General features: G+C 36.6%; 1 protein-coding gene across 2 annotated transcripts in view; it reads left to right on the top strand.

The window, feature by feature from the left end:
* Nagk (N-acetylglucosamine kinase) overlaps positions 1 to 24,067 on the top strand; it is a 39,310-nt gene continuing 15,243 nt past the window's right edge. The window contains exons 1-2 of one of the 2 annotated variants that reach the window (XM_073959413.1): positions 1 to 339; positions 21,680 to 21,791. In XM_073959413.1, the coding sequence (XP_073815514.1) occupies positions 21,766 to 21,791 (26 nt within the window). In that variant the 5' untranslated portion in view covers positions 1 to 339; positions 21,680 to 21,765. Of the gene's footprint in view, positions 340 to 13,999; positions 19,800 to 21,679; positions 21,792 to 24,067 lie in introns of those variants that run through there. The other variant, XM_073959414.1, reaches the window with a different exon arrangement.

Below are 24,067 nucleotides of genomic sequence, written 5' to 3'. Positions count from 1 at the left end.
TGGCAGACAGACAGTCAGCAGTAGGTCTCAACAGAGGCGTTTATGCACCACCAAATCATTGTTAACGTGAACGTTAACCGTTGTGTATTGAACGTTTTGCAGATACGGAAGTGAATTGTGTCGAATCGATTTTCGGTTACAAAAATAAAAGAAACTAACGTAAAAGTCGTTTGACAACAATACCTCATACCTACTTAGGTGTTGTTGCTACAAATAAATAGTGCAAAACGTTTGTGTTAAAATAAAAAATATTTTTGCAAAAAAAAATCTCAGAACATTCTAAAGCCAAACCCTTTAAAATACAAGATAAAATTAGTTCAACATTTTTGGCAATAAATGGTAAATTCTTTTATTGTTGTGTGTGTTGTTTTTATTTCTATTCCACTTGTCGACTTGATATCAAGGCGTGAAATAAAAGAATTAATGAATGAATGCGAATATTCTTTATCAAATCGTCAAATGAATAATCAAATAATAATTTTGTTTGGAGAGTTTTTGTTTACGTGTCCGTTCGTTCATTCGTTTGTTTTTATTAAAGTGTGATTTGGTGTGTTGTTATTTATTATTTGCTGTTAATTTGTTTGCTTTTTGTTTACGTATCAGAATTTGGTTAGTTGGTTTGTTGGCGTTTACGTTCGTGTTTACTCTTTCTTGCTTGTTTGCCTGTGTACATAGTAGACACGCGGCACGCTTTACGATTTTAAAGTGCAGTTTTTAGTGGTTCTGTCAGGTTACATTTCAACTACCGGTTGTTATTGTTGCTGTATTTTGATTCGAATTTTGTTAGTTGCACAGTGGCCCGTTAGAAGCAAGGCGTTGTCACCAATTTCAATGAATGAACAATAACATTTTTAAAAACCAGTTTTTATGATATTTGAAAGTGAAAAGAAAGACTGAAAAAATGTATTGTGCTTAAATATACTAATGTGCGAAATAATAGAGCTAACTAAAGTTAAAAAAATCGGAACAAGTTTCGTTTGGGGGCACCCTTGCATCGGGCCGACTTTTTTGCCATAGGTTGTCCTTGGGATCCTGATCTCAACGATATATAGCGGGGAAAGTCCACACTTCATGAGATATGGTTCTTAACGTTTTTACTTCTATCACCATTATTAACCCTTTGTGGGTAGGCAGATTTCAGAAGAATAAAAAAATTTAAATTTCTTTTAAATAAATCGCTAGATTGGAGAAGTTATACTTGTTTTAGTATAAGGAGTCGAGTGAAAATTTGGACATGAAATATTTTAACGATCTAATAAAATACCGTTAAATGTGAAACGAATTGAAGAATTGTAGCCAACATTTTTTGAAAAATCTTACTGAGATCTTGATCAAATAAAATAAAAAATCAAACATACAATTTACAGTTTCAATCAGTAGTTATAATTTTTTGAAACTTGGAAGTTGCCTTTGGGCAACATTGGGCTATTGTGGTAATAAATTGGTTACATTAGTGGAAGTCGAGAATGCTGGTTAGTGGTATTCAAATAAATACAAAGGATCATTGGGACATTCGGGCTTGTGAAAAATGTTGTATGTATTTATATTATTATTCGAAGATTGGACTTGAATTAAGAAAAAATTGAAAATTTTTTGGTGAATATGCATATTAAATATTAGAAATTTGTAAGCTATCAAACGAATATTTGTTTAAATATCGACGATGATAATTGTTTGTATTGGATTAAGAGCAATATTATCAGCTTTAGAGTCTGCATTCAAAATAGATAATATTTTCCAAACGCTTCTATTCTGAAAAATGTCAATATGAGCATTTCAAATTACATATATGAACACCACCATATACATATGTCAAAATTTGTGAACTATATATGATAAATATAGACCCATTTTCTATTCCATTTCCATAAATGTTCCTCTAAAATTAAGTAACCACATGTTTTCTATTAACACTTCCGATAGTCTAAGGCATAGAAGATTTTGCCACCTAAATTATCAGAGCCTCTAAATTAATCGTATGCCATTCAATGCCCACTGTAGCGATAAATATTATATGTACGTGTATGATTTGAAAAAATAAACGTTACATCATTTCCCAAAATCGGAGAGAAAATCAAAGGACCAGCTTGAAGTGATTTATTCGGACGTATGTGGTCCGATGAAAGTTGATTCAGTGGGTGGATCAAAGTAGTTGGTAACATTTATTGAGGAAGAATATTTACAAATTTCATGAAGAAAACGTGCGAAGTTTTCGAAAAGTTTACGGCATTCAAGACCATGGTGAAGTTGCAGGAGAGAACGAATCGCACATTAGTTAAAATGGGATGTTGTCTTCATATTGAATCTGGATTCGATCAAAAATTGTGGGCCGAAGCCATTGCTACTGCAACATATCTAAGAAATTGAAGCGTAACCCACAAAAAAACACTGTGGTTTCTGACCAACCAAACGTTGATCATTTGAGAGTTTTTATACCCTACACCATTATGTGGGGAGGGTATTATAAGTTGGTTTTGGCCAAAAAGTTTGTAACGCATCGAAATAATGGTCGTAGACCCATACTTATATATACCAAAATGAATGTCTCGACGAGCTGAGTTGATCTGGCAATGTGTGTCCGTCCGTCAGTCCGTCCGTCAATCACGCTACAGGTCGCAATTTTGATCGGATCGTCACGAAATTTCGGATGTTGATGGGGGTCCCGGAGGGGAAGAAGCCTATTGATTTTGGTGATGGTCGGATAATATTTAGGGGTAGGAATGGGCAAAAAACTTATCTTGATAAAAAGACAACGTTTTCTTCCAAAGCGAATATCTCAGTTTCTGTATGGGGTATACCAAAAGTACAACCTGACAATGAAAGTAGAAAATATCACCTTTCTAATGATGTAAAGTAGGTTCTCGTAGGTGATCAAATAACGAAGATATCACAATAGTCGAAAATAAAACCCAAATTTTCAGTCTTGCGATTTTAATTATAATGACGAATATCACAGCTTTGGTTGGAGACTTTCCTAAAGCAAAGCCTGCCCATGAAAGTAGAAGATTCCATCTTTACAATGATGCAAACTAGGTCGGCGTAGGTGACCAAATAACGGAGATATCGCAATAGTCGGTAATACATACCATTTAACCATTTTTTTGGAAATCACGCTACAGGTCACAATTTTGATCGGATAGTCACGAAATTATGAGAGTTAATGGGGGTGGAAGAAGCCTATTGATTTTGGTGACGGTCGGATAATATTTAGGGGTCATAATGAGCAAAAAAAGACAACGTTTTTTTCCTAAACGTATATCTCAGCTTCAATATGGGGTATACCAAAAGCAGAACCTGAAAACAACGAATATATCGCAATAGCCGCTAAAAGAACCCAACTTTTTATTTTTTGCGATTTTAATAATAATGACGAATATCACAGCTTCGGTTGGGTATCTTCCAAAAACAAAGTCCGACTACGAAAGTAGAAAATCCTATCTTTACAGTGATGCAAAGTAGGTTGGCGTAGGTGGCCACATAACGGAGATATCACAATAGTGAGCAATACATCCCATTTTTTTAATTTTTTTGTAATCACGCTACAGGTCGCAATTTTGATCGGATCGTCACGAAATTTTGGGGGCTAATGGGGATCCTACAGAGAAAGAAGCCTATTGATTTTGGTGATGGTCGGATAATATTCAGGGGTCGGAATGGGTAAAAACTTATTTGGAGAAAAAGTCAACGTTTTATTTCAAAGCGAATATCTCCGCTTCTAAAAGGGGTATATCAAAAGCAAAACCTGCTAATGAAAGTAAAAAATCCCATCATTACAATGATGTAAAGCAAAGTTGGCGTAGGTAACCAAATAACGGAGATATCGCAATAGTCGGTAATACATCCCATTTTTCCACTTTTTTGGAAATCACGCTACAGGTCGCAATTTTAATTGGATTGTCACGAAATTTTGGGTGTTATTGGGGGTCCCACATAGGAAAAAACCTTTTGATTTTTGATAATGGTCGGATATTATTCAGGGGTCGGAATGTGGAAAAAAAATATTTGGAAAAAATACCAACGTTTTATTTCAAAGTTAATATCTCCCTTCTGTAGAAGGTATATCGAAAGTAAAACCTGGCAAGGAAAGTAGAAAATATCACCTTTACAACGATGTGTAGTAGGTTGTCATAGGTGGTCAAACAACAGAAATATCGCAATAGTCGGCAATGCATCCTTTTTTCCATTTTTGTGCAATCACACTACGAAATTTTGATCGGATCCTCAAATTTGGGGGTTGATGGGAGTCTAACAGAGAAAGAAGCCTATTGATGGTTGGCATACATCCCACTTTTCCATTTTTTATTTGGGTTGTACTGTCGATGCACTTAAATGCGTTTCAAAAAAATTGGCCTGTGTTAATGAAGACATTCAGAGCAAAGACGCTAAGCTATCCCAATTTTAATATTTTGAATTTTATTAGTCAAAAGTTATGAACAGGGGTAGTGGTGTAGGGTATCACATAGTCAGCCCCGACCCGACTATAGCCTTGGCTCACCTGTTTAATAATTAAATGGAATGAACGTTGTTATTTTTGGCATTAATAGGCAAAAGTTCATTCACTCTCGCTACAGGAAATCATATTTGAGAAAAAAAGGTCAAAAAGTCATAACCCTAGTAAATAAACGACACATGAACATAGTTGCCAATATTGGTACAGACTGCAATAGTTGCATTTTTAGGAGCAAAAAGTAGTGTTGTATATCAAAATATTTCGATTTAACATTTGATTTAAAACAAATCCAAGTTTTGAGTTGATTTAATTTTGTATGGTAAATCAGGGTGGATTTGGGTGGATTAAGCACTTAAATCGAGATAATGCCCTTAATAAAAGTATAAGAGTATAGTCTAAACGGGCTATTACCTTCCAACAGTCGGATAATATGATAGGGCCCGGTCAAATATATTTCCTAATTATGTGTATGAGGGTTTCACGGCTGCGATCCTCCACTGGCACAGTAAAACATTTGTTGTTGCCTCTTTCTACACCACCCAAACCACTGCATATCTCAATTATATTTTCTCTTCCCTATTTTATGGCCGCCAATCTATAGTAAACTTTCCGATAGAAATTATTCCAATCTTCCTTTATATCGGTAGGAGGACAGTTTCTCCTACGGAAAAAAAAAACAAAACAGAACTATTTTGTATATGGATAAATGGGAATTTGGGAAGAATGTTCCTTTTCCATAGGAACGCTTGAAATTTCCCATTCCCATGTCCCCGCTTTACGCAACAAAAAATATTTAAAGTTTTTTCTTCACATACCTTAGATCCATAACCAACTATCACTATTATTATTATTAGATCGCCCCTCCAACACATGCTCTTTTGGGCACTGTAGTATGCCCACATGGGGTATAAGACCCCACTCCTGCATGCGTTCCATAACATTCATACAGATTTTAGCTTTAGAAACAAGCCACATGTATGCGTTCCTTGAATTATTTTACAAGTCTTAAATATTCTGATGAAACCATATTGTTAGCCGACAAGTAAGTCATCAAAGGAAAAGGATTCGTCGTCGTGGTTGAAAATTGATATTACGTGAATTTTTCAAAAATGACTGTACGCTATTGAGAGCAGCTAGGAAAAATGATTTGTTCATCTTTGATGCTCAACTTGTAAGTAACCACATGTTTTCTATTAACATTTCCGATAGTCTAAGGCATAGAAGATTTGGCCAACTAAATTATCAGGGCCTCTAAATTAATCGTATGCCATTCAATGCCCACTGTAGCGATAAATATTATACGTGTATGATTTGAAAAAATAAACGTTACATCATTTCCCAAAAAATCGGAGAGAAAATCAAAGGACCAGCTTGAAGTCATTTATTCGGACGTATGTGGTCCGATGAAAATTGATTCAGTCGGTGTATCAAAGTACTTGGCAACATTTATAGAGGTAAAAATCCGGCAGACTATTTACATATTTCATGAACAAAACATGCGAAGTTTTCGAAAAGTTTACGGCATTCAAGACCATGGTGAAGTTGCAGGAGAGAGCGAATCGCACATTAGTTAAAATGGGATGTTGTCTTCTTATTGAATCTGGATTCGATAAAAAATTGTGGGCCGAAGCCGATGCTACAGCAACATATCTAAGAAACAGAAGCCTAACCCACAAAAAACACTGTTGTTTCCGACCAACAAAATGTTGATAATTTGAGAGTTTTTTGAGAAATAGAAACCTAACCTAAAAAAACACTGTGGTTTCCGACCAACCAAACGTTGATCATTTGAGAGTTTTTGGTTCTAAAGTTGTTTCGCTGAACAAAAAGAAAACTGGGAAGTTTCAAGAAAAAGGTGATGATACCTAAAGCTTATAGGCTCTACGACCACAAATCTTAGGAAGTTGTGGAAAGACAGGACGTTAAAAAGATTAGAAAAATTTCAAGAGCAAATGCCAGAAATGTATCTGTTTGTATCTGTCTGAATGGAAGAAATAGTGGCAAAGGATGAAGAAATCGATGGGGAACAGTCAAGTTAGGATAACAATTTTCCAAAAAAAAGATTAGGTTACTTTTTTCTAGATGAGCATTTTCTTGTTGAACCGAGGTAGACCAAAGTTTATTAGAAACGACAAACCTGGTCGCTCCCGAAAAGAACATAACTAACTGTATAATGAGGTGGATTATAGTATTCCTAAAACGTATAAAGAAGCAAGTCATGGAGAATGAAATGCTATATAATCATCAAAAGGAATAAACATGTGGACATCAACTATCATCATATAAGAGTTCTAATAAAATCAAATACAATAAAGTTGGTTTACTGTCAAAAGGATGATTGAAATATATTCATTAATAATAATAAATATATTTTTCGTTGGTAATATTCAGCAAGTGATCCCTTGAAATGGTGTCATAATCCTTCCATTGTATTGGTGTGTTGTCCTGATTCTGGATGCACAAACTGTTTTGAGTTAATGACCTGATTGTGGGTGTAAACCTGCTCTAACAATGAGTCGGAACTGTAAAACATTTGTTGTGCCCATTTTTACACCACCAAAGACCGATTGACCTTCCACTGAGACAGAAATTGTTTCAATCAACGGCTCATGCTTTTCCAATCCCTGCTTCTTCCATTATATTAGCTAGAGGACATGTCATGTTTGGTGGAGAGCTAGGGTTGGCCATTAGAAGCAACGTCCTAAAAGTCCCCATCGATTCCATGTGTGCAAAACAAGTTATTCGGGGTCAAAGGTCATTTTTGGAGGCATTATTCAGTTTTTTTATTTTTCTCAAAAACGGTAATACTTAGCAAAAGCCCGCTAAAGTAAAAGTTGTAGATTCAATAATTGTCTACAAGATTTCTCCTTATGATTCTTAAAAAAGACTTACCATTTCCGAGATATCTCGATCTAAAGGTCAAATAAAAAATTAGCCGCGTAAGTACATTATGAGGCGAACCGGTTAAAGTAACGACACTGTGTGTTGGATACTTCCGTAAGCTTTCAAACGATATCCACTTTGCAGTAATCGGTTCAGTAGAACCGGGTCTAACCCGATTTTTAAATTTGGCCTTTCGGGTCTAATAACCGGCGAACCGGATCCGCAACCGTTGAAAATTATACATTTCCGTAATCAGTGCAACAAACCCTACCTTCGGACAAAACTTGAAAAAAATCGGAGAGTTTTCGTTGGGGTCGTTCCCGTTGGGCTTTCGATTATACATGTGGGTTAAATGGGCTATTTTTGCATAAAATGACTCTAACATTGAATAACTGTAATAAACACACTCCGATTTTGTTGGAATTTTTTTTTTAGAAAATAGCTATAATTTCACTCTTCAAGAAAATATGTATATTTTTGGGGGACAGACCCGATTACTTCGCTTATTTTAGCCGGTTCGTCTGAATATGTGCATATTTCCCTTATAAGTGCATAAAAATCATGTGTTTTTTAGAACAGCCATATCTCAAGAATGGTTCCTTCTAAGAAAAAATTGTAAGGGTCAAACTTGTAGATAATTTTTCTGTCTACAATATTTACTTTAGTCACTTTTTGATTCGATCAACCGTTTTCAAAAAATAAATCCGAAAAACCTAAAAACCCTTAAATTTTGACCTTTGACCCCGAATAATTTTTTTGCACACATGGGATCGATGGGGACTTTTAGGACGTTGCTTCTAATGGCAAACCCTAGCTCTCCACCAAAATTCAGCTTTGTGGGAATTTTTGCTATTTCAATGTCTATTTTGACCGGACTAATGTGTTTTTAGTCAGTTCAAAGATTGCATCTTTGCAAATGACCCAAAATAAATAAAATAAATTTATCATTTGTGTAAAACAAGAACTTTATTAAATTAAAACAAATTATGACAATTCTTCATTAAACTCAATCGCAACTGCGTTTGTTTCCTCCTCTCCATCTTGAAATGTTCTTCATCTACTAAAGGGGTTATTATATTGTCTTCCCATCACCAGTTTATATTTCGACATGTACTACAAGAGCACTCCATTAGAAACTTTTCTTCTCTTGAGTTAGAAATTGATGTACTCTCTTTTGCCTTTGGAAGAATCATGTTGTTTGTATGTAGGTATCTACAAACTGGCTTGCTTGTAGGGATATCTAAGCAACTGATTGTAAAATGCAGTTAAAATGTAAGTAACTATAGTGCCTTTTCACGACTCCATTGAACTGCATCCAGATGCTGTCAAAATTTGAGATAGGGATGCCGTTCCTTGGATCGCATCCACATGCGGTTAAAATGTAGTGAACGGAGTGCCTTATTCACGACTCCTTATTCACAACATGTCGTGAAAGAACTATGTAGTCTATATTGCACTGCTTCCAATTTATTTTACTGGGATAGTATCATTTGAAAGCTCATCAAGAGTGATTTCTAATGCCGTCAATAATTCGAAAAGGTAATTAAATTTCAAAATTATAAAAAAATACGAACAATGTATAACCAATTATCAGTAGAACCTTCTTTTTGTCGGAATCCTCGGGACAACTTACATCTAAAGACATTTCCGTAAAGTACACACGATCAGTTTTGACTGTCAGTTTTGTTCAAATAATCGGTTGCTTGCCAGTGTGGCCATTCAATTTTGTCAGTCATCAGGCAACCACAAAATATTTTGTGGTTGCTGGACAGTTTGAAATTTATCGATATTCCAGAAAAATCGACTGATCGTATGTACCACGCTTAAGACTCACTCTGAGTTCCTTAAACTCGCTGTCGTCTGTAGAATTTGTTGGGTCCTTCATCTGACCAGAGAATCTAAGGAATTCAAGAAATGGGTCTTTTCCATAAGCTTTGCACAGTCTTACGAAGATATATTTCGATTCCGTTAATGTTTAAAACATAATACTTACCATCCAACAGACGGATATCATGATGGGGCTCGGTCAAATATATTTCCTAATTATAGGAATGAGGGTTTTCTCGGTTCCACCTCTACACCGCCAAAGACCCATTGTCCTTCCACTGCATGTCCTCGATTTTATTATCTCTGTCTTCACCGTTATTATAGGGCCGCCAATCTATAGTACCGTTTGAGAGGAACTGTAGACGGCATCTTCCCGAAGTTATTTCGCACATGCTTTACTAATTCCTTATTTTTCTATTATATGGTCTTGAGGACATTTCCCACAAAAAAAAAACGAAACAAAACTATTTAGTAAATGGATAAATGAGAATTTGCGAAGAATGTTCTTTTTCTGAAGGAACGCTTGAAATTGCATTTACCATTCCTACGACCTGATGCATCTATATACATAAGAAAGAAAAAAGTAATTAAATTTTTTTTCTTAACATACCTTAGCACTACAACCTTTTCACCCATTTGGCCTAAAACGCAAGCAATTCAAGAAATCTACTTGTTTGCAATTTTCGACTTTTAATGAAAAATTTAAATATGCTATATAAATTTAATAACACTGTGAACCGAAATTTTGGGGGGTGGAAAATTCCTATTGGAGATGAAAGCCCTTGGTGAGTATATACAGAACCCCGAAGGACAGATTCGCCGTGAGTCGAACTTTCGCGATATGGCGTGATGAAGTTTTTCCTAGAGACCCTGTAAGCCATCAGGAATTAGCGTTATATCTTTGTTCACTGTTGCTTTAGCTTATATTTAAGATGACATGTCTGCAGTCAAATCGAATGAGGATTATTTTCGTAGAGCACTTCGACCTTCTAACTCGCTTCCTTCAATGTCCTTTTCGTCCTTTATTTTAAGAGCCGCTATAAAAGTACCACAAGATGACGTTTTTCAGCTTCGAAATGTTCTGCACAAATGTCGGCCAGAAAATTTTAGGTACGGCTCTCATTGACAACAAATCGATTTTGTAGCGTTTTCTGGCCGACATTTTTGCAGAACATTTCGAAGCTGAAAAACGTCATCTTGTGGTACTTTTATAGCGACTCTTAAAATAAAGGACGAAAAGGGCATTGAAGGAAGCGAGTTAGAAGGTCGAAGTGCTCTACGAAAATAATCCTCATTCGATTTGACTGAAGACATGTTATCTCAAATATAAGCTTAAAGAACAGCGAACAATGATATAACGCTGATTCCAGATGGTTTTTAGTGTCTCCAGCGAAATATTCATCACGCCATATCGCGAAAGTTCGACTCACGGCGAATCTGTCTTTCGGGGTTCTGTATATACTCACCAAGGGCTTTCATCTCCAATAGGAATTTTCCACCCCCCAGACTTTGAGCTCCATTTTGTTGCACAGTGTAATAAATGTTACATTCCTGTAAATTTACAGATTTGTTAGGAATGTATTAAAAAATCTATACTTTTTAGAGAATGCTTAAAAAGTCTCAAAATTATCATTCTCATATAACTTTGTCATTCCGTATGTGACACATCGAAATATTCGTCAGAGCATGTGCGATAGGAACACAATTTTCCGGTTTATTTCGATACAAATTGTGATGTAGGGTATAAAAAGTTCGAAAACTGAAAGTGACAACATACATGTGAAAAAGCAATTGGGTAATATAGCCATTAGGTGGTCTGTTCCAGAACATACCAAATGGAGTCGAAATTTTTTCATCATAAATCTGATAACTCTACTAAATCTTTAAAAAGTTATAGTACGTTTATATATAATCGGATTTAACAAACCCACTGGGTTTCGAATGTCAATTCCTTTGCGTATAAGTCAAATAAATCTTCATTAAGAAGGTTAACCCTGCAAAAGGCTATAATATAAACATGGCCTTAGTTTCAGTTATCCTTACCCTGCGTTTACACATGACAGGACAGTTGTGTCAAGTATTGATTGTCAAAAGCCTAAAACTTGCCTGTGTGACGTAAGCGTCCAGACTACTGCAAAAATAGTTGTAAAATTATGAATGAAAATCAGCTATATCTCAAAAACAAGAGCTGATGGAGAAAATCCGGGACCGGATTTGAAAATAACTCGCCGATTTCATCTAGAAAAAACTGCAACTTCGGTTGAAACAAAAGTCCTGTTGACCAGTGTAATCAAATGCCTGCTTGAAAGTCTGTATACCAAAAAGTTATTTTGGCAGGTCTCTCATTATTTTTAAAAATAGAAAATTTGAAAAATGTTTTGACAACACCAGCATTTTAAGAATAGAATGTAATACAAAATATATGTTAGAAGGCATGGTAGAACAAAAAAAGGTAACAGCAACACCCAGCTGACTAACCTGGGGTGTAATGTTAGTGTCAAATACCATACGACATTTTATATTTTTATTTCTATGTTCGATGTATATTACGGATATATATTTTTTTTAAGAAAAAATATATTCATCAGAAAAAAAACTATTTCCCATAAAGACTTTGTTGCGGATTACGTAAACAATATTATATATATTTTTTAAAGAAAATATTTATATCTAAGATAATGTACTGTACAATAGAAAGTAACTTAAAATTTAAATAAGTATGTTTCGGTTAACGCACTAAATAGTCTTAGTCATGAAGTGGGTGTAGTGTTGGTTAAGCGCAAAGGGGAGATAAATGCCGAGTCAGCTGTGAATGCACTGGAACACAACGACATGATTGGTTAAATTGGAAATAATAAAGAAAGGTTACAAAAAAGTACGGCACGAACGGGACGTTCTTTTTGGATTGAACAGCGAATGTGTTGAGAGGTAAAAGAAACTCGCAAGGAAAAAGGAACACAAATTGATAGATCAGTGATTGTTAAATAACCATCATCTTGTCTGAACAATTTTATAAAATACACCATTTAATGAATTGCTGACAAAGAATACTATCGTTTTCAATCATATAAATTAAAGCGAAGTTCAGTGGGTCGAGCGGGCGTAAATAAAAAAGCGCAGCCTTCGTGCTGAAATCTTCTCCTAACATCATAATCGTCATAGACATTACCCCTCATATGGCATGATAAAGAAACTGGAGTATGTCAATATCCATCTGGCAAATCGAATGGCAGCAGTTAAATCCATCAAGAAGGCACAAAGAAAGACAAATTAATTTAGCCCTTCCCACTTCACAATAATCATCCAATAATGATCATCATATCTACACAACGGTCATAGAAACACGAGGGGACTGCCGTTAAGTCTATCGAGAAGGAACGAAGAAAGACGAAATAGTTAAGCCCTTCCCTCCTCACGACAATCATCAAGTAATGATCATTACATTTACTCCACGTTCACAGAAGTACGAAGGTAGCAAAAGTAAAACGCAACGAAAAAAATTACAGAATAGTTGGCGGCAATAACAACAACCCAGACATTACGTGAGTACTCATCCATCATAGCTCAAAAGGAATACGAAAAGAGATTGAGCCCGTAAGAAAAAAAAATCATTTGTCGAGAGCACCAGCCATCCAGCACTGAGAGCGGCCGTATAACAGTTTTTTTAAGGAGATAAGTAATGTACGAAATTGTGAGTAAGTTATAAACAAATTTTTGTAATTTAAGAGAATATATTGAACAGGCAAATTAAGAAAAAAAAAAAGGAAAAAGAAAAAATATGAAACAGAAGTGAATTGAAGAGAATTTAGGAAGGAACTGTAAAATAGTAATATAAGTTAATGATTACTAACACTAGGGTTAAAATATAAAAGGAATGTAAATACCAAATGAGGAAAAATGAATAAATTTGAAATGAGAAACTAAATTAAAGGCGGGTGTGTGTAATAGAATCGGCGATTGGATAAGACGGACGGACAATAAAATATGCAAAGTAAGTAAGTGAAGTAAACAATAAACATCTGATAAGGGGCCGTAAGTAAAATTAATTATTGTGTTTATTGACCACTACGGCATGGTTGGGAGGGATGGTCAAGGCCTGTGAAACATCCATACAGTGCCACGGTTAGCAGAAGTTGTGAGGGGTCCAAATCGGAGAGGGTACGAAGACGTATTACGGCGGATTGTGACTTTTTTAGCGCTCACGAATCCACCCAATTCCCGACGAGCTAGGTTGTGCTATAATGCAAGCGTACCCGAGCGGCTATCGGTCACCAATAATTTCTATCTAAGTCCGCGCGTAACACTGGCGCCCAACGAACATAAATTAGTGAAAAAAATGGTATAAAAATACTTTGTGTAATAAATATAAAAGTGGATTGGATTTGGCAACCGAGCAACTTTTAATTGCTAATTAAATTACAAATTAAATAGTGCATAGTTTTGGACAGCCTTTTGAGTACAATCTGATCTGTGACAGCTCTATTAGACAGGGTATGGTTCTTAGTAGATTGTGTCCAGGCGACATTGTAGAAGCAAAAGAAACCTTGATTCATCAAATTCAGTAGTCTTGCTGCGTATTTTAAGGTTAACCATTAATATTGAGGTTTGCGGCTGATTTGAAGAGGATGGGTTAACACCCTAAGATTGCTATCTCGTTTTGCGTTTGTCAAATGCATTCGATTGTGGTTTTCTGAAGGAGAGACTCATTTACGGAGGTTCAATCGTCGATGAATTTACACACACTCATTTTATGTACAATTATAAAGTTTTACATAATTATTAATTAATCAGGTAATCCGATTGATCGATTTTGGAGATAACTAAAAACTAGATAATATAGAAATCTGAATATTTAACAAAATGTCTTCTAACGACGAAAATGCTATGACACTCAAGAGTGGCAAGGTCATACAAAAAGCTTCTAAAGAAGGTGAATTGGGAAGTGAAGATCGTGATAGGGATGAAGAAAGCATAGATACACACACAGCAAGTTCTAGTAGTACTACAGACATCATGCAGGCTTGGATGAAAAAGTTTGAGAGAATGTTTGTGCAGCACCAGATGGAAGTAAATCGAGGAACAGAGGATGCTGTGCAAAGTGCCATCAAAAATTTAAAGAAAGATATTGGAAATGTTGCCGTAAGGCTTGGTAATGTAGAGAAAGAAAGATTAGGACCGAATCAGGTTGTAGATAAGGAAGGGAATGAAGATGTCGATGAAAGTAGTCAGTGTAGAAAGCGATTATTTTCAAATACATCAACTTCCATTTCACCTCGGGGTACAATCTCATTGGGAGAGACAAGCGATGATAGAGGAAGTAAGAGAGTGCGAGACTGGGGATTGAAATACGATGGCAGCACAAAATCAATTCCCGTAGAAAGATTTTTGTTTCGGGTGGACATTTTGCAAAAGAGAAGCGGAATATCTAGCGAAGAGCTGTATGATAGTTTCCATTTAATGCTTGAATCTCATGCGAAAGAATGGTATTGGCTGTACCGAGAGGAACATATTGGCGAAATCCAAACCTTTTCCAACTTTCGCAAAGCCTTTCTAAATCAGTTTAAGAGAGCGGAGTGTGACGAGGAGATTCGTATGGCAATGAATGAACGAAAACAGGGTTTTAATGAAACATTCGACCAATTTTATGCATCGATACGTGGGATGGCATTTACAATGGAAAATAAGATTTCAGAACAGGGCCTCGTCAATATAATTAGAAGAAATTTAAGACCCAAAATTAAGAACTTGATATTCGGTTGTAAAATAGATAGTTTGGAGCAGCTTAGAAGTGAATGTAGACGAGCTGAGAAACATTTGTCAGACATTGAATCTAAAGCAATTCATAAGAAATCGGTGAATGAGATTAATTGGGAGTATGAAGATACAATGACAGACCAAATAGATGGTAATGTAGAAGCCTTTGAAAGGCGTAGATTAAATAAAAATACAGGTGAATCGACGTTTCAAAATAGGGATTTACCATCTAAAGAAGATAACTGTTCTAAATGTGGATGCGACGCACCATTTCATAAATTGATATGCTACAAATGTAATCAGCCGAACGTCCAATTAGTTGTTTGTCCGAAATGTCAACAGGAAAACAGGAAGGTCGACGATCAGTCCGGGATGAATCGTTCGAACAGCATTGCCCCGGAGAACCCGAAGAATTAAATGGTATTAAAACGGATAAACAAAATACTACGTTGAGTACAGGTCGCACTTTGATACCGACCTTATCTTTAGAAGAACGGCAAAGAAGATATAACACCGTTAGAAATAGGATATTTAAGGATTTTCAAGATAAGAGTATAAACAGTAGGAACTACAGAAAAATTAAAAGAATTCGTGAACTAAGTAGAGTAAGGAAAATAGAAAGAAAAGCTATAGAATCGTCGATCGTACGAGACACAAAAGATAGGCGCCCCTACACAAAAGTGATAATCCAAGGCTTTGAGATGTTCGGGTTGCTCGATAGTGGTGCAAACGTTAGCTGTCTAGGGAACGATGCTCTGGGGATGGTGGAAAAGCTGACCCTTAGTGTCGAACCCATCGACGAGGAGCTAAGAACGGCCGATGGTAAAGTTCAGGCCATAGTTGGAAAGGTAAAAGTGCACGTTAATTGGAAAGATAAGAGTTTGCCAATGACACTCTATCTGGTTCCATCCTTACAACAACGGCTGTATTTGGGTATGGACTTTTGGGACAAATTCGGAATATGTCCACAAATTGAGGAAATAGAACTTCCAACCGAAAATGAGTACCATCTTCCTCTAGCACAGCAAGAGGAGTTGGACACTGTCAAGAATTCATTTCCATCATATTCAAAGAGGGGTTTGGGACGGACACACCTTATGGAACATGTAATTGAGGTTTTTGATGAAACTGTTCCAGTGAAACAAAAATATTACCCCATGTCTCCTATCAAAATAAAGAAGGCCTACCAAGAGATCGATCGCATGTTAGCTCTCGACATTATTGAGGAGAGCAACAGTGCGTGGAGCTCTCCCATTGTTATTGTAGAGAAACCGGGGAAAATTCGCCTTTGTATCGATCTTCGTAAGGTGAATGAGAGGACGAAGAAGGATGCTTATCCGGCACCTCATGTCGAGGGAATTTTAAGTCAACTTCAAAACACCTTTTATATTACCAGTTTAGACTTAAAGGATGCCTTCTGGCAGATCCCTCTGCAGAAGGCATCCCGCGAGAAAACGGCGTTCACAGTCCCTGGCCGGCCGTTATACCATTTTAAGGTTATGCCCTTTGGGCTTTGTAACGCCAGCCAGAGACTGTGTCGTCTAATGGATCAGGTGGTTCCCTCAAGTCTGCGAGATTTTGTATTTATTTACATTGACGATCTTCTCGTCTGTTCGCCCGATTTCGGAAGTCATATGGAGCACCTGAGGGAAGTGGCTTCATGTTTGGAAAGGGCAGGTTTAACTATAAACCTCGAAAAATCAAAATTTTGCCAGAAAGAGGTAAAGTACTTGGGATTTGTGATTGGCCAGGGAGAACTGCGTACCGATCCGGGTAAAGTGCAAGCCATGTTAGATTTTCCACTTCCCACCACAGCAAAACAGCTCCGAAGATTTTTAGGTATGTGTGGATGGTACCGAAGATTTTTACCAAACTTTGCTACCACCACTGCACCAATGACGGACTGTTTAAGGAAAGACAAAGCATTTAAAATGACTGCTGAAGCCATTAAAGCCTTTGATACGTTAAGGTTAGAGCTCACTTCACCAAAAGTCTTAATCCACCCAGATTTCAATAAACATTTTTATTTACAGTGCGATGCTTCCACGGTTGGCATCGGCAGCGTGTTATTCCAGCTCGATGACTGTGGAAATGAGAGGCCAATAGGGTATATGTCGCAGAAATTAAACTCGGCGCAAAGAAACTACACAGTCACCGAGCTGGAATGTCTCGCGGCCGTTGTTAGCGTGCAAAAGTTTCGACCATATATTGATGGATTGCCATTTACAATTATTACTGACCACATGAGTTTAAAATGGCTCATGGGTCAAAAAGATCTTTCAGGACGCTTGGCTAGGTGGAGCCTAAAGTTACAGGCCTATGATTTTAATATAGTTCACCGAAAGGGATCAAAAAATATTGTACCCGATGCTCTCAGTCGCATGTTTGCAGAGGAAATTGTTCATAGTAGTGAAGGAGTTGAAGTAGATACGGAATCTCCAGAATTTCAGGACGTTGAATACTTGAATTTGCTACGATATGTTAGAGAGCATCAGGAGGTACTGCCTGATTTGAAGGTGAAAGACAACTATGTCGTAAAGAGGACACGCTTTCGGACAGACGAAGAGAGTGAAGTTATTTGGAAATTGTGGGTACCGCGAGGTTGTCGCAAAAAACTTTTAGAAAAATATCACTGCGATCCGGGTGCAGGGCATGGCGGAATCGGCAAAACTCTCCACCGCCTAAGATCAAAATACTTTTGGCCTGGCATGGTAAATGACACCAAAAACTTTATTGCCGGATGTGAGACATGCAAGTGTACAAAAGCCACCAACACTATTTCCCGATCCCCAATGGGCAACCAAATCACTTCAGAGAGAATCTTCCAACGTTTGTTTATTGATTTTTGTGGACCTTACCCTCGAAGCAGACAGGGGAATTGTTATGTTTTTGTAGTACTGGATCATTATTCCAAATTTGTATTTTTGCAGCCAATGAAAAGTGCAACTGCTAGTGAGGTTGTTAAATTCCTCGAAACGTCTATTTTCCATGTTTTCGGCGTGCCCGAATGTATTGTTTCGGACAACGGAAGGCAATTTGTGTCCGAGGCCTTTGCAGAGTTTTTAAAACAGTACGGTGTAAAGCATATGAGGACAGGTTTATACGCACCTCAATCTAATTCATCGGAGCGCGTTAACCGTTCGATGTTGTCTATGATTAGATCTTACATCAAAGAGGCAGATCAAAGAACATGGGACACCCATGTGTCAAAAGCAGCATTCGCAATTCGTAGCGCCTTTCACGAAGCCATAGGAACAGAGCCATACAAGGTAGTGTTCGGTCAGTCAATGATTCAGCACGGAGACTCATATGAGTTGATGCGGAAGCTTAGTAGTGTTGACGATCCGGGAACTGAAGTTTTGTCTAAGGACGTAAGATTGCAACTGCTAAGACAAAGAATAGTTGAAAATTTGAAGCAAGCTTACGAGAAAGGTAAAAGGGTTTATGATATGCGTTCAAGAAATGTGCGATATACGGTTGGGCAGACGGTATACAGGAGAAATTTTAGACTGAGTGACGCATCTAAGGACTACAGTGCCAAATTGGCCCCTAAATATTTAAAGTCTGTTGTTTTAAGAGAAGTAGGAAACTCTTTGTATGAGCTTGGGGACACTAATGGAAAGTCTGTTGGTATTCACCATGTAGAAAATATTCGTACATGATATTTTGTTAAATATTCAGATGATTAGTATGAGAGCATGAGATCTCCGTGGGCTCTTACCCCACGTTCAGCGCGGACAAAAAAAAAAGAAACGTAAAAGTCGCTTTTCGAGTCAACCATCATCCGAAGTCGATCGATTAACTCGCCCTGTTGCGGATTACGTAAACAATATTATATATATTTTTTAAAGAAAATATTTATATCTAAGATAATGTACTGTACAATAGAAAGTAACTTAAAATTTAAATAAGTATGTTTCGGTTAACGCACTAAATAGTCTTAGTCATGAAGTGGGTGTAGTGTTGGTTAAGCGCAAAGGGGAGATAAATGCCGAGTCAGCTGTGAATGCACTGGAACACAACGACATGATTGGTTAAATTGGAAATAATAAAGAAAGGTTACAAAAAAGTACGGCACGAACGGGACGTTCTTTTTGGATTGAACAGCGAATGTGTTGAGAGGTAAAAGAAACTCGCAAGGAAAAAGGAACACAAATTGATAGATCAGTGATTGTTAAATAACCATCATCTTGTCTGAACAATTTTATAAAATACACCATTTAATGAATTGCTGACAAAGAATACTATCGTTTTCAATCATATAAATTAAAGCGAAGTTCAGTGGGTCGAGCGGGCGTAAATAAAAAAGCGCAGCCTTCGTGCTGAAATCTTCTCCTAACATCATAATCGTCATAGACATTACCCCTCATATGGCATGATAAAGAAACTGGAGTATGTCAATATCCATCTGGCAAATCGAATGGCAGCAGTTAAATCCATCAAGAAGGCACAAAGAAAGACAAATTAATTTAGCCCTTCCCACTTCACAATAATCATCCAATAATGATCATCATATCTACACAACGGTCATAGAAACACGAGGGGACTGCCGTTAAGTCTATCGAGAAGGAACGAAGAAAGACGAAATAGTTAAGCCCTTCCCTCCTCACGACAATCATCAAGTAATGATCATTACATTTACTCCACGTTCACAGAAGTACGAAGGTAGCAAAAGTAAAACGCAACGAAAAAATTTACAGAATAGTTGGCGGCAATAACAACAACCCAGACATTACGTGAGTACTCATCCATCATAGCTCAAAAGGAATACGAAAAGAGATTGAGCCCGTAAGAAAAAAAAATCATTTGTCGAGAGCACCAGCCATCCAGCACTGAGAGCGGCCGTATAACAGTTTTTTTAAGGAGATAAGTAATGTACGAAATTGTGAGTAAGTTATAAACAAATTTTTGTAATTTAAGAGAATATATTGAACAGGCAAATTAAGAAAAAAAAAAGGAAAAAGAAAAAATATGAAACAGAAGTGAATTGAAGAGAATTTAGGAAGGAACTGTAAAATAGTAATATAAGTTAATGATTACTAACACTAGGGTTAAAATATAAAAGGAATGTAAATACCAAATGAGGAAAAATGAATAAATTTGAAATGAGAAACTAAATTAAAGGCGGGTGTGTGTAATAGAATCGGCGATTGGATAAGACGGACGGACAATAAAATATGCAAAGTAAGTAAGTGAAGTAAACAATAAACATCTGATAAGGGGCCGTAAGTAAAATTAATTATTGTGTTTATTGACCACTACGGCATGGTTGGGAGGGATGGTCAAGGCCTGTGAAACATCCATACAGTGCCACGGTTAGCAGAAGTTGTGAGGGGTCCAAATCGGAGAGGGTACGAAGACGTATTACGGCGGATTGTGACTTTTTTAGCGCTCACGAATCCACCCAATTCCCGACGAGCTAGGTTGTGCTATAATGCAAGCGTACCCGAGCGGCTATCGGTCACCAATAATTTCTATCTAAGTCCGCGCGTAACAACTTCTTCATATCAATGAAATGCAACCTCCTTCAAGCCCGAACGACGTGCCGCACACTAAAACACTGCTTATAGAGGCGGTACAACATTATTTAATATGGTGTGGTATTTTGATGTTTAAAAAAAATAAAGCCTAAAAACATGTGCTTTTTGATTTCAAAAACAAAAGATTGAAACAGCTTCTCCTTTTGCAATGAATTTTCAGCGACCTCAAACATATTTGCAAGAATTCTACTTTTTGCGTGAAATTATTCATTTAGTAGAATGATATGGATACTTTCAAATTGAAAATGTAACGAATTTTCATTCATGTTTTCCAAAATATTCAATCAAATGTGAAAAAAGATTTGTTTTTAAATTCCAATAATTTATAAACATTTCCTTATTTGTTTACATTTATTTTTGACACTAACATTACAAACGAAAACAAATTCCTATGTGTTTATTGTTTACTTGTATTTGTTGTAGTACTTACTTTACCTGGTTTGTTCTACCATGGTTTGAAGGAAGGACCATAATTATTTTCAATTCATATCAATTAATTTTACACCTCTTTTGGTTGCAATTTTCTTAAAAATCTGTAAACAAGAAGTGTGCAAATATGAGGTGTGTTGCTATGAATTATATAGTGTCGTGTGAACGGGTTATTTCGTGTACGTAATTGTGTGAGCAAACAACGTAATTAAATCACTGGTATGAACATGGCATAAACCGACAATAATTTCCTATAATAAAAGTTAGTCCCAATTTACATTAGGCGAGTTTACTTGCGGCAATTGTCAGTTTGTAGGTGAGAGAGGGGGCTGAGAGGAAAAGGGTTACCATATGCCTCACCTCTCTCTCCCTCAAACTGACAACTGCCGCAAGTAAACTCGCCTAATGTAAATTGGGACTTACTGTTACAAAATAATATCAAAATCTTGAAACTATGCATAAATTAAAGAATGTAACTGAAAATCATTCAATGAATGCATGCATGCAAGCTAACGCCATCCAATTCATCCACCAATCAACCCATTTAATATTTGTAAAGTTAACATTAAATTGCGTTTTCGGTCGTTTTGCATTTTGCAACTTTTATTTCATTGTTCTTTTCTTTTTGCAATTAAGCAAAATTTGTATTACAATGGAAATGTAGAAACGTCGTCGTAGCACAATTCAAAGATAACATTTATTTGATTTAAATTAACAATTGTTGAGTTTAATGTGTATTTGTTTGTAATTAAACACTTAATTTGTATTTGCTTTGTTTTTTGTTTTTTCTTTGCAGGTTATGAATTCGTAGTATTTAGGCGTAACTAAAAGTATTGCAAATTCAAACTTAGTAGTCCAAATTTAAAATCGAAAAGAAAAAAGATGAAATACTTTGGAGGTGTTGAAGGGTAAGTTAAAAAAATATACATATGTAGTAATTTTATTTATGTTACATTTTTATAGCAAAACGATCAGAATAAAATATAAGATTTGGAAGTAGTTATATTGCGCATTTTCAGATTTTTTATGATTTATTTGCTATTTTGTAGATTTTATTAGATATTTTTTTAATAATTGTAGATGGCAAAATGTCTTATACGAAAATATCGATTTTGTTTATTGTTCAGTTATTTAAATACGTTAAAATCTTATCTGTACATGTTCATCTTATTTAGGCATAAGTTATTGTTGTGGCAACAACAGCAACAATCAAGTTCTGCTTCCAACTCTAAATTCGAAAATTATGTGTCCATAACAAAAGGATTTCGACCTGGAAGAAGTTAAGGGTCATCTGTATAAATTCATATACCGTCTAGATGAGCCTACGATATTCCACTACCTTTATACTAAGGCAGAACCTTATCCAAAATGCAGATTGCCCTCACGGGTTCTTAGATATATGTATGTATATTGGCCCGACCCAAAAAACTAAACATTTTTGATTGGAAACCCCACACCCTAAATCGTTTTTCCATTTTTTCCAAAAAGCTTATATATGAAATTTTATGAGGATCGGTTAAGGTTAACCCGTACCACAAGGGCGATTTTTGCTTCCGTAGCAATTTGTATGGGGCCAAAGGTGTATTTTCACGAACAAATGTATAAATGCCGTATTTATGGTCCACTCAACGAAAATTGTTTACCATCGTTGTAATTAAAAAACGAATCCTACAAAAAATGTTGAAAATCGCATCGGATTTTTATATGGCTCCGATAGGCCGATTTTAGGTATTTTGGGCCCTATATACATAGCTATATTGAAAATCCGATTTTCGTAATTGTTTGTAGGCTACAACAATGAACTTTTAGCTACAACAATGAACTGGTAAAAAATTTTCATCGATCAGACCATAGATGCGGCTTTTAGAAAATTTTCGTGAAAATACACCTTTGGTTCCATACTATGGAAACAAAGTTCACCCGGGTGACGCGGGTTAACCTTAACCATCGCCATAAAATTTCATATACCTTTTATATATTCAATAAAGATATAAAAAATATACTTGTCAGTGAGTGTCAATTGACACCCTGATGAGAAGACCTACATTTTCCACACTGTGGATGTCCAGTTTCATGTGCTGGAGGTTGTGATTCAATACCCTTATTGCAGGGTATCTCCGAGGTCATCTACTGTGTTAATAAGAAATACCTTGTTCTCACAGCAAATAAACTTGACTCCCCTCTAGGGAACAGCGCTACTAATCAACATATGTTTGAGAGGATCCACATCGCCCAAAAACACAATGTCCCGGAGACGATCTGTCTTTGGTTAGATTGTGTGGCTACTTTGCCAGTGCTATCTTTCCGCCTCTCAATCTTTTGATAATAGTAGAGGAGGTAGAGTCCTGATTCGGTGTGGGTCTCTTGTCCTTAGGGTGTGGCTCCTCCATTGACTTAACTCTCTTCACCTTGTTCTTTGGAGAAGGTTTGGTTTTGCTTGAAACCACACGCCCAAATATAGGGTCCAGTGCAGAGGCAGACTTTGTTTTGGGGCTGATTCATCTCCTTTGAATTCACATCATTCAACTTTAAAGAATGTCTTGAGGTCAAAAGAGTTGGCTCATTCATGAGGCGTTCAACCAAGTCATCATATCTCCCGATTTGGCCTTTAAGCACTATTGGGGTTGGTGTTGACGTTGAACTGAACTTGGCCTCCGCAAACATCGGGATGAGAGAGAGATCTTGTTAAGATCTCTTGGGCCGCCAGTGAGGGTATCATCTTTCAAATTTGCTCACAACTTACACTTTCTCCTCGAGATGGACGAGGGTTCCTTGTCGATGAAGTTCCTGCGGTAGTACATTGACCGCAGGCCCAATTTGGATGTAATTTGGCTTTTAAAGATCCTAATGATCAAAAACCTTCTCCAATATAAATTGTTGGCATAGCTCCACATTTTGGAATAGCCTCGATATAACGGTACCGCCCGATTTCAGGCGTTTTGGTTTGGTGTTTCTTATCGACGTTTTCCTTTCAATTTGGGTGTAATTCGGCATAAAGGATTCCAAGTGGTCGTGTAACTCACAATTTCAGGTATTTTGAAGTTTTTTGTCGAGGTATTCCGCCTAAAGTGAATGTAATTTGGCAGTTAGGATTTGAAGTGGTAAAAAAAATTTGGCACCAAAAATTGTGGGCTTAAGCCAACGTATTGGAATAGCTCCTATATAACGACACCGCCCGATTTCA

This window comes from Musca autumnalis, unplaced genomic scaffold, assembly GCF_047663935.1.
Source record: "Musca autumnalis isolate F117 unplaced genomic scaffold, ASM4766393v1 scaffold_1, whole genome shotgun sequence".
NCBI classification, from domain to species: Eukaryota; Metazoa; Arthropoda; class Insecta; order Diptera; family Muscidae; genus Musca; species Musca autumnalis.
The sequence above is the reverse complement of the archived record's forward strand: the minus strand, read 5'-3'. Positions and strand labels throughout refer to the sequence as shown.